The sequence below is a fragment of the Meles meles genome, chromosome 1 (genome assembly GCF_922984935.1).
Source record: "Meles meles chromosome 1, mMelMel3.1 paternal haplotype, whole genome shotgun sequence".
Taxonomy (NCBI): Eukaryota; Metazoa; Chordata; class Mammalia; order Carnivora; family Mustelidae; genus Meles; species Meles meles.
In genome coordinates, this window is record NC_060066.1 from 33,888,129 (window position 1) to 33,899,889 (window position 11,761).

General features: G+C 46.8%; 1 protein-coding gene across 1 annotated transcript; it reads right to left on the minus strand.

Annotated features, from left to right (window-relative positions):
• Positions 1–2,732: 2,732 nt before the first annotated feature.
• LOC123942864 (dendrocyte expressed seven transmembrane protein) lies at positions 2,733–9,905 on the minus strand. Its single transcript, XM_046006952.1, has 3 exons — positions 8,877–9,905; positions 3,743–4,051; positions 2,733–2,807 (listed from the first exon to the last, which is right to left on the minus strand). Exons 1-3 carry the CDS (start codon positions 9,903–9,905, stop codon positions 2,733–2,735), a joined length of 1,413 nt encoding a protein of 470 aa, XP_045862908.1.
• Between the last annotated feature and the right edge of the window lie 1,856 nt (positions 9,906–11,761).

An 11,761-nucleotide genomic window follows, 5' to 3' on the forward strand; every position in this document is an offset into this window, starting at 1 on the left:
AAGGTGAACTGTCTGGGTATCGCCAGTATCTTCTACGTGGTCTATCCCAAAAGTTTATTCTAGCCATTGGTGATGCTCTTAGGTAGATAAGTAAGTTAGTTAATTAACAGAATTTAGAAGCACAAAAGCATCCAATTCCTTCTAAAAATTTGGCAATTCATTCTTTGCCTTTATTAATACGGAACAGATCCCTTCTCCACAGGAGGAGTAAAGGCAAAACAAATACAGACATTCACACGTTGAATCCATGTATTAATATATGCATTTGTTTATTTAGGAAGCACAAAGACGTATGAAATCATGAGAATGCTTTGATTTAAATAAACCAACACTACAAAACCATCTTCTTCTTCTCAAATCCTTTTTTGGTCGGAAGTCAGGCCAACTCCACCAGCATTTGCCCCAGCACAGACTGCAGAAGTGGCCTTATGCGATGCCCATCCATCTTGCAGGTAAAATTATTCCAGGGTTGAAGAATTTGGGGTGAAATAAGATTTAAAGAGATTTCTTTGTTACAGGGTTTCTCAAGTTCTTGAATTGTGCTGACATGCTTTATGAATCTTCCAAGTAGAAGGCAGATCGTTTGGATTTACTAACTCCTGTAATTCTTTTTATGAACAGCTGGGAGACTGGTGTGGTCTGAGGAACACTCTTTGGGAAATACTGAATCAGACATTCTTAATAGAGGCTCCTTCTGTTAGAGAGAGTTCAATGTTGAATACCTGAATTGAAAGACCTTCAATTCTATGAAACTTTCTGGACTAGTGGTTCTTGATCCTGGCTGCCCATTAAAATCACCTGGGAGGGGCTCAGTGGCTCAGTGGCTCAGTGGCTCAGTGGGTTAAAGCCTCTGCCTTCCGCTCAGGTCATGATCCCAGGGTCCTGGGATTGAGCCCCGCATCGGGCTCTCTGCTCAGCAGGGAGCCTGCTTCCCTTCCTCTCTCTGCCTGCCTCTCTGCCTACTTGTGATTTCTTATCTGTCAAATAAATAAATAAAATATTTTTTAAAATAAATAAATAAATAAAATCAACTGGGAGCTTTAAATAGCAGGTGCCAAGCCCTACCCCCAGCCAGCTGGGTCAGGGCATCCCCTCTATCAGATGGAGACAATACCTACCTCACAGAATCCTTGTGAAACCTGAAGGAGATCATTAATGTAAGAAACGTCTGCTCTGGCGCAGACAAAGTTTGGTCTTTGGAACCATATTTCCTTCTGGGGAGAGTGCAGCATTCCGATGAAGAAACGCAGATGATATTATGTAACTAGAAAATCACTCTTTGGCCACGCCTTGATTCTGCATGGACAGATGCTAACAATGGGTGATGAGAAATGGGATGTTTGTGTCACCTAAATAGTTCCCCACAATACACGTAGTAATTACAAAGCAAGAAACAGTTACTTTACCATGGAAAACCCTGGCAGTCCCCATCTGAACTAAATGATGGAAGCTAACCCCACCAGTAATGAGACATGTCCATACCCCGTGCCCCCTGGCACAAGGGGACACTAAGATGACCACGTCATGGCTTCTGTAGTATTTTCGCCAAAAGTACGTTATCTGGAGGAATCATACCAGGAAACATCAGGCAAACCCGAGTCAAAGGACGCTTTACAAAATCACTAGCCGGTACTTTTCAAAAGCGTCAAGGTCATAAAAGAAATAGAAAGACTGAAGAACTGTCCCTGGTTGGAGGAGACTGAGAAACTAAACACGTCGTGGGAGCCTGGTCTGACTCAGGAACCAGAAAGGGGGTATTAGTGGGACAACTGGCATAAATTCAGTAAACTCTGCACATGAGACATTTTTTCAAGGTTGTTTCCCTGGTTTCGATAATTATGCTACGGTTCTTGGGGATGGTGGATGAAGGGTAAATGGAACTCTGTACTATTTTACAGCTCTTGGGTAAGTCTGAAAAGTTTTCAAAATGAATAGCTAAAATATTAGAAAAATTTAATGATGCTTTATTTCTTTCTCATTCAGGGGCTTTTGGAGATAACGGAATCAATATTTGGGGAGGTTTTTCTCCCTCTTGGGTATTTGGAGTTTACGGGAAATTAGGCCCCGTACTGTGTCGTCTACACTGAGCATTGTAGAAAGCGGCCCAAGATGGTCCTTTTAACAAACACTTCCTGTGGTTTGGATACATGTGGTCTAAATATCCGATAGAAGGTTTGATAGAAGTGCTCCAGGAAAAAAGAGGCTTGAGCAGAGGTGGTGGTGAAGAGAAATTAGGAGCTGTTAGATAAGGGTTTCAGAAAAAGTCTTTGTTGTTTGAATAAGGACAGGGGGAGGGCAGACAGTGCTGGGGGTAGGGAATAGCTGAGAATGATATTTCAAAGGGCACAGAAAGGACAGAAGAGTTTAAAGATATTTTCCTGGTATTAAACGTGTATATTCTCCTTGGCATTTGCTTATAAGCCTGCAGTAGTGATTTTGATTTTTTCCTAATTTTTGTTCTTTTTTTTCCCCCTTGAATATTACTCTATGCTGAGACTTCTCTGCTACACAATGACACATTCCGGATCCTGTGCCTTGTTTGGAAGACAGATGACAAGCCCATTTACCTGGTAGCCCTTTGGCCTTATGAAGAAAAGTGGCTTGGCTTTGGCACAAACCCCAGCAGGTGCACGGAGCACAGCTCTCTGCTGTGGGGCAGGCATGGGGACCTGCGGGGGCAGAGCCCAGGAGAACGGTCGCAGCCGTATGGCCGCAGAGCTCCTTGGAGTCTTTCACGGATTGCCTTGAACTGCCAGGCCTGTTCGTTTCTTCCTAATCATTTTCAGGACTGGAAGCCAGAAGTGAATCTGAAGAGACAGAAAAGATGGATGAATGAGCATTAGAGTCATTTCATGTGCCTCTGACATAAACTTTTCATTGTGCGACGGCTGGCGTCAGGAAAAATACAAGAAAACACTTCAGAATGAGCAGAAACTGATCCTTGTGGGTTATCTTAGTCTTTCATTGCTTATGAGCTATTTTCCAACTCTGTAGGTTGTCGGGAGCCGAGAACAACAGTGCAAATGATTCTCATCCATGGACGTGAAAATGATTTTCTCCCCGTGGAGTGTAATTAATCAATCCTCCCACCCACCTTGGAGAAGAAGCCAGTTTTGCATCTAGTAAGCTCATTCACTCTGGTGCTGCTGATGGCTTACATATGTGTGCTTTGAATTGTTCTTTGAGTTAGTCAGAATTTCTTTCTGTTCTCTTGTTAATTAATTAGTTAAATGAAATCTTTGACCAGCATTCATTTTATCTGTAGGAAATCATGAGGTTACCATATTCGTAATATGCATGAGTGTCATATACATAAAATCATCATCACATATATACACCAGACATAGATTTTAATGCTGGAGAATGAACACATTCTTGGCAGTTTACTAGTTCCCTCTGTTACGCGGGTGTCCCTGGCATGATAAATAACTTGAATTGAGATCTGTCCATTCATAATCACCGCAGAGGGTCTTTCCACCAGTCTCTCTACCTCATGACTGAATGTGCCCACTTAAAATCAGTGTTTTGAAAAATAGCTTGTAGAATCACCTGGAGCAGCACCCAACATCAAGAAGCTAAGAGCCTTAGCCGCACACATCTGGTTACTTTCCCCCCTGCAATGTCCCATCTTTTACTGGGAATGTGAGCCCTAATGGGAAGCAGAAGAGGGCTTTGAAAGCCCACTTGCCCTTCAAACTCAAAGTCTCCTTCACGACAGGTCATGCTGCCATGTTGGCCTTGCCTTAGCGAAGTAGGGACACTGTTGACTGCTTCCTCCTCCCGCCGCCTGCTTTGATCTTTTCTTCAGTAGCTTCCCATGCAGATATCGGATGCGGGCAGCCTGCACGCTGGGGTAGAAGGAGGCCAACACCAGGATTTTGAGTTGCGTCAAGATGGAAGACAGCAAGCCCAGTACCACTAGAATCACAAGAATGATGCTGAGAGGAATCCAGGTCTTAGACAGAAGGAGCTTTGGTTCAGGGACGCAGGTGGATTCGAACAGAGATATGTGAAAGGAAGAATCATGGATGATGTCTTGAGTTCCTTTCTCCTAGAAGGAAAGAAGAAAATCCTTAAGATTCATGCCATGGTGGGGGCACCTGGGTGGCTCAGTGGATTAAGCCTCTGCCTTCGGCTCAGGTCACGATCTCAGGGTCCTGGGATTGAGCCCCGCATGGGTCTCTCTGCTCAGCAGGGAGCCTGTTTCCCCCTCTCTCTCTGCCTGCCTCTCCGCCTACTTGTGATCTCCATCTGTCAAATAAATAAATAAAATCTTAAAAAAAAAAAAAAGATTCATGCCATGGTTGCCCTTAGTCCTGGTCTTTCTCAACCCTGCCTTGCGATGGACAGCGTTTATCTTACAACGTGAGGGAGCTCTGGCTGGACAGCTATGGCGGCACCCCCCCGTGGGCTAGGACCAGAGTAAAGAGAAGGGCTGAGTCTTATTTGAAACTATCACAGGCTTTTTCCAAAGTGGGTTTGTGGAAATAGAGATTTCCTTGAGAGAAGGGTATCAGATGAGTTTGTGTACTCTGTCCTTTCTTTGCAGAGTCAGGATGCCCCTGAGACTACTGAAGTCTCTGGGAAGAAGACAAAGAAACCCATTTAACGTCAGCCAGTGGTTCTCCTGACAAAGTTGACCATGTAACCCAGTTTTACAGAACACCTGTTTCTACCCTGTAGAACATGTGGGACTGAGAAAGATGGTTTTAGCTCCCCGGAGGAGATTTTTGGAACACAGACCAGTCGTATCTTCCATCTTGACCAATACCTTGACGGCAGACCACAACGTCACAAAGATGTGGAAGCATTAAATTGTGTTCTAAATCAACCTTCTAGACTGTGGGGGGTGGGGTGGAGAATTATTCTTAGTGTAAGCATACTAAAAATAACATTCCTGAAGGTGGCTTTAAATCGTGTCTGGAGAGGTCTCCAACAGGACATTTTCTCATTTTTCCTGGACGTTCAGGTAGAATGTGTTCCTTTCTGCTTGAAGGCAAGAGTGCAAACCAGTTGCCCTCAGCAGACCAACACAGAGGGCAAAGATGACATTGAACCACGCAGCCAAACCACCAGCAAGAGAAGTGTGTGCTGATTCAGGACTTTGTTTCTCCTGACCTGAGAAAGTCATTTCATCTCTCGGTGGATTTGTTTTCTAATTTGGTAAAACAGGAATTAATGGACCAGATCCTGCCCATGAATAAACTACTCCCAGTGTAAATGAAGCACCTTGGGATGGAGCATTAACCTTACAGACAGGAGTGCTTAGTAAGTTATTATCACCGCTGCACCCCAGAGCCCTGGGGCCAGGGAGAAGGAAATGATTTCTCCAAAAGAACGCAACCACACCTAGAGAACAGAGTGCATCCTGATCTACCCCAGTCCCTGTGAAGAGCCTGGACGCTTCAAATCTGGGACCTCTCAGAAAAAATATAAATAAAAAATAAATAAAAGGAAAAAAAGATCTGGGACCTCTCTACAAATGTCTGTAATTTCGCCAGCACTGTGCCTAAGCAATGAAAAGCATTGGTGCTGCCTCTCCTTTTCTCTTATTAAAAAGACATTTCACCTACAATTAAATAGAGAGATTTCAATCCCCAGAGCGAAGGCCTACACTCTTTTTAATACTATTGAAGAAACGAGCACATCGACTGAGTCAGTAATGAGAAATCCTGCAATAAGAAAGCAGCGGGTGTCCAGTCTGGGAAGGAGTTACTCAGTCTAGGAGTCTAACTGGGGATTGTGCAACTGGGAGTCAGGGCCTCATAAAGATTGAGTCAACGTTTTCGTATGGGGTTGGCAGAGGGTAATGTGGAAGAGAAATGAATTCTCTCAAAATGCTGAGCAATATACTTAATGGTACCCTGATGTTTTAAAATGTGTTTACCTCTCTTAAGTAAACAATTTGCCCAGACAGTGCTGAGTATGGACCGAGGACCTGCTCTGGTATCATAGACTGAGAAGTCGATGCCGGACAAATTCTGTGCACAAGTAGGGGCTGGTTAAGTAACAGGACTGGCTATTTTCTCTTTCCATGTCCACCCATCCAGCTCGCTCACTTTGGGTCATTTCCCTTCTTTCTTCTTTACTGAAAATATTTATGTAAAATCCTATGAGGGTGGGAGAGGAATCCCGACAAAACCTTGAGGGGATGGTTTTCTCCCCTGCTGGACGTCTGCTTTGCAATCCTGGAACAACGGAGGGACCAGGAGCCTCCAAGGGCATCCTGGGATAAGGGCAGCCCCACCGCGCATCCCAGGAGCCGGCTGCTGACCGCAGTCCTCCAGGCACCGCAGGAGAGAGTCTGAGAGGAGCCCCCACGGCAGCGGCACATCTGCCCCAGCGCCCACTGCCCCGCTGTCGCTGTGTGAGATCTCGTGGTGGCCTCCCCCACCAGGATGTGAGTGCGCCAGGGTAGCAGCCGGAAAGCTTAGACATTTCTGCATCCCCACTCCCGAGTGATGCCCAAAAATGTATTTGTCAGGACATTGTCATTGGTAAGCTTCTGGGCGTTTTTTGAAAGGCAGAACTTGCTTTTCTCTCCTTCTGTCCAAAATGGTGAGAATTCACAAAGCAGGCATGAGTATTGTCTCCGGGAGAAATAAATGTGAGAGAAAGAAACAGGGAAGGGAGGAGAGGAAGAACCCGGCAAAGAAGAAAGACAAAGGAGAATGCATTGGGGGAGGGGTGGGAAGAGGCCCTTTAACCTGCCAGCCCCTCCCTCCCACATCAAGCATGTCTGGAAATCTCGTTTGGATTTCACTTGAAACCCCATCCCCTGTGCCCCCTGCTCCAGATATCTTGAGCAATTCACTGAATTCTTTAGGGGCAGTAGAGTGCTGGGGGTAATCAACTCTGAGAAACCGCCCAGAACCAGAAGGGGCGGAACCAGAAGCAGCAGGGAGGGAGAGTGTGGACGCTACAGGAGGACCTCAGGCCCAGAGATAAAGAGAGCCATGGAAAACCGGGCTTCCAAGGAAGGCTTGCAGACACGTTTTCTGCCATTTCCTTCTAAGAGTTCCCCTACTGCAGCTGACAAAAGCAAGCAAGGGAAAATCAGACATGTGGAGACAGCTGTCGGGGTTTTCACCACCCCAGGCTAGCGCACTCCACCCCAGCGCGCGCAACACTCGCATGCCCACTCACACACCATGCACGCACACAGGCACGCGCACGCACACATCCCACCTAGCTCAGCTTCACAGCCTCAGCGTTTAAAAGAAATCAAGGCAATATCCGACGATATCCACATCCTCTGAAATGCCCACATAATCACACACTTCCCCAGGGAAAAGAGAAAATTGGGAAGCGACAAAACCATGGTCCTCTGGGCTGGGGACACAGCTGCTAAGAGGGGCGAGAACAAAGGAGAGAAAGACAGATTCCCTGAGACGCAGGGGGCACCAGTTTAGGGAAACACTGTCTTGACTAATTAAGATTATCATCCATCCATCCAATGGCCTCCAGCTCCATTCTTTTGGGTGGAGTGTAGAACAGTGGTTCTTGATCCTGGCCTCACAGCCCAGTTACTTGGAGAGTTTTTAAAAATCCCCCACCCCAGCCTCACCCGAAATCTGATTCTTGGGGTGTTCATCTGCTTGCTCAGGTCCACAGTGATGACACCATGCAGCCACAGGAGATAACCACTGGTTTAGAAGGTCCCTACTTTTGGTTGTCTGAGCCAAAGTGTCTCAAAGTTATGGACCACCTACTTTGAAGTCACACGGAGTGCTTATTAAAATTATTCTATTTTTGAAAATGGATTCTCTGTAAATTAAAGCCTGAGACTCTGCATCCATCCCAAGAAATACTTAAAACACACTTAAGGTTGAGCACCACTAATCTAAAAAAAACAAGGTAGTTGTTTTCATTGTTCTAGGGCCTATCACCGCCTTCTAGCACCAGCAATAATATTTGGTTGCCTAGGAGCCCTTTTTTTTTTTTTTTTTTGGTGACCATCCTCTTAAACGCTATGTGCATGCATTGGGAGGCCTCTTGTGTTGTGGAAGGGCTCAAGATTCAAAGAAGAGGAGCTCTCATTCACAAAAGGTGCTCAAAGTCTACTTGCACGGGTCCGACAGAGAGAGGAAGAAGGACCCTAGGTTCATGCCAGGTACTCTCGCTTGAGAACCAACTTCATGTTCCATATCAGAAACACCGATTCCTACATTTCAGGGTTTGCTGACTATAGAAAGCTAAAAATGCACCCCCCCCATGATATAAGATCCTAATGCCCCAAATCTATAAATGTTACTTTATTTGGAAAAAAGGGACGTGGCAGAAGTGACCAAGTCAAGGATTTGAGCTGGAGAATTTACCCTGATTAGCCTAGTGAGCTCTGATACAATCACGTGCATCCTTTAAGAGAGAATTAGAGATTTTATATACACGGAGGAGGAAACGAAGCAAAGACAGAAATGAAGGTGGGGGACTGAACCACCAGCCATGGAAAGCGACAAACCACCAGAAGTTGAGAGCAGCCCCTCTTGGATTCTCCCCCAGAGTCACAAGTGAGTGTGGTGTTGCCAACACTTGATTTCAGCCCAGTGATACTGATTTTGGACTTCTTACCCCCAGAACTATAAGAGAATCCATTTTTGTTGTTTTGAACCACCCATTTTGTGTTCGTTTGTCACAGTGGCCCCGGGAAACTAACACAGTGACCTGAAATGTTCAGACTGATATCATACTGGAACAGTAGGACTTCGAATCAATTTCACCAACAATTATTGGGCGCCAATAATGCCAATATGCCAGGCACTGTGCCGTCACGGGGATCCAAAGGTGAGGAAGACACTGCCCTGCTCTGGAAAGGTCACGGTCCTTCTTAAGACACCCCAGGAAATAGCCAGGACACGCCGCCGGCCCACACCTACCTCTCTGTGCAGTTTCAAGTGAACCTCAAGCCCGGGCAAGCTTCGGAAACGGCTGCTCACTGAGAGAATGAGCCGATACAGCAGATAATCGATGGCTGCGAACAGCACCCAGATGTAGAGGTGGGTGAGTATGGGGAGGAAAAACAGCCCCAGGTTTTTCCTTTCTTTCGGAGACAACCAGAAAGACGGGATGGTGATATATTTCTTCCTTTCCTCCTTATTCAGCGGGAGGACGCCGGGCCTCTGTAGATGCCTCTCTGTTTCGTCGAAATGAACAAATTGTTTGGTGATGAAGATGTTTTCAAACTTCCAACTGCCGGGGTCCAAAAATCGCTTCATAAAGAGGCCGGTGCCAAGCAGCACCAGCAGGAGCCCCGTCAGGGCAAGCAGCTGCCGACCCAGTGAGGACAATGCCTCCGTCGCCGTCACCATCTGGTACAAGACACCCAGGGCCTGGCCTTTGGTGTCATTTAACTGTGCCTCCAGGGCTTGAGTGGGACTGAAGAGAGAGACCGCTAGAGTCTGGTTCCAAGAAATAAGGTCATCAAATAGGTTCAGGTGAGTGGCAAGGCCATACACCCACTGAATTGCTTCAATATATTTTTGCAAAAGTGGAAAATGTATGGAAAAGCTCTTTGCCCTTAGGTTGCAAGTCATACCGTCCAGGAGACCTTTGAAGTTGTGAAAAATATTTTCCACGTGTCCAAGGATGACTATCCCCGTGCCGGCGGCCATCAAGGCACTCTTGCCTTCCCTCAGGCCACAAGAGAGGAAGAAGAGAAGAAGGAAACATCGCGCATGCTTGGAGCAGCAGAGGAGAGCGCCAGTGATCACCCAGGAGGTGCTGAACACTGTGAGTGAGGACAGAAGCCAGGAGGAGGCCACGGAGAGAAGCCCCACTGAAAGGAAAGCCACAAAACAGCAGACTCCACAGTGTTGGATAAAGGCCATCCAGCCAGGGCTTCTGGGAGACACATACATCCCCCAAAGACTTAGGAAGACGGCAGCGCCTGAGTTCCAGACACCCATGCTGCCTGCGACCCTGGAAATAAAAAAGAACACCAGGGTCAGAGTTGCTTTTGAATGTCCCCTGTCACTGTGTAAAGCTCATGGTGGTGGACTGGAGGCCAACAATGGTCGTAATTCTTTACCTGTCTCCATCTCCGCACCCCTTCCAATGGGACTTTACGGCTTCTCCCAGCAAGAGGTGAGAGAAAGAGAACAATCCATCAAGAGGTTGGTCTATTTTTCCAACCCTTGACTTCAGAATGGCTTTGTGACATCTTCGGCAAGTAGAATGGGGCAGAAGTGGCAGAATGCCAATGCTGAGTCTGTGATTCACCCCTGCTTCTCTCAGAACCCTCCGCCTGACTTCTTATCACATCCCCGTGTTAGTCTCCCACTGCTGTTGTAACGAACAGCCACAAGCCTAGAGGCTGATAGAAACACCTACTGATTCTCTTATAGTTCTGGAGATCAGGTCTAAAATGGGTCCAGAGCTGTGTTCCTTCTGGAGGTTCTAGGGCAGAATCCATTCCCTCACTTTTTGCAGCTTCTGGAAGCTCATGGACTCTTCCTCCATCTCAAAGCCAGCAATGTTGCGTGATTTTTTTTCTCTTGGACTTCTGCTTCCATCCTTGTCTCTTCTAGGACTCTGATCCTCCTGCCTCCCTTTATAAGGGATCATATTGGGCTCACCCTGATAATCCAGGAGCATCTCCCCATCTCAAGCTTCTCAGTTTAATCCCGTATGTAGAGCCTCTATCATTGTGCGGAATAACATAGTCATGGGTTTTGGGCATCAGGACATGGGCATTTTGGGGTAGGGGTCGGGGGGGGGGGGGTATGTTGTTCAGCCTATCACACCAGGTTGGGCTGCTGGAGGACAAAGACCACAGGGTCGGTCAGTTCCATCAACCAAGAGCCAGCCGAGTACCAGAGAGCTGAAGGAGGCCCTCCCGACCAGCTTCTAAGCCACTGAATTCCATGCGCTTTACTAAGCCGTGATTGTTAACTGATAAAAGCAGCAACACTGTATCACGGTTCTTCATAATTCCAACAAACCCTCCGCTGATGGACAGGCTGAAATTTCCATGCATGGAGTTCGGCAAGAACACTTTTTGATCGTCATCTCTTTTCTCATGCTCTAATTTTGCAAAGCATGCCGAGGGCATCCAAACTTAAACGTGGCCCTGGACTGGGGCCAGCGTGTCTCTGCTCTGTGATGCTGGCTCACCCACTCCCCTCCCACCCACCCCTACCCTCTGAGGGCAGTTCTCCCCCCAAGGATCTCGCAAGGAAAATAAGAATATTTTGTCACTGAGTTAATCATCATTGCTCTTTTCCCAGATGTGGCATCATTCAAACAAAGGTTCTGTGGGGCTGCTGCCACACAATCGGTCATTCATATGTAGGTCTGTGATGCCCTCAGAGTCTTGGGTTCATTGGGAACCACATAAAATCAATTTGAGACGTTTCTCTCCTGATCAGCAGGAAAACATCTAATGAGCGTTATAATATATTCATGGGATTTTAATGAAGACATGGATCGGATTTTAAACACGGTCACATACACCCCTCCTCACGTCAGATTTCCATCAGGAGCTGGATCTCTGGAGTAGCCGGACACGGTTTGAGCCCGTGGATTACACCCAGGGTGGGAGACCTGTCTGGCCATTGGCTCTTGGCAGGCACTGAGCAGCTCAAGGTGGAGAAGCAAGTCTTTTTGTGTTCGGGATGAACGAGGCGAATGAAGGGCAAAAAGGAGACGCGGAAACAGGCAGGTGAGGAACAAACCTTGCAAGTTTCTCCTGCAATAATACGGAGGGCTTGCAGTTCCTGTCTCATGACGGGAGATGCTCCGTACAGAAAAGAGATCTGGAGAG

Coding starts and splice junctions, on each gene's coding strand:
- LOC123942864 (XM_046006952.1), bottom strand. CDS start 9,905: ATGGGTGTCTGGAACTCAGGCGCTGCCGTCTTCCTAAGTCTTTGGGGG. Junction 4,052..8,876: donor ACTTGAAACTGCACAGAGAG/GTAGGTGTGGGC, acceptor CTTTCCTTCTAG/GAGAAAGGAACTCAAGACAT. Junction 2,808..3,742: donor AGTGTCCCTACTTCGCTAAG/GCAAGGCCAACA, acceptor CTGTCTCTTCAG/ATTCACTTCTGGCTTCCAGT.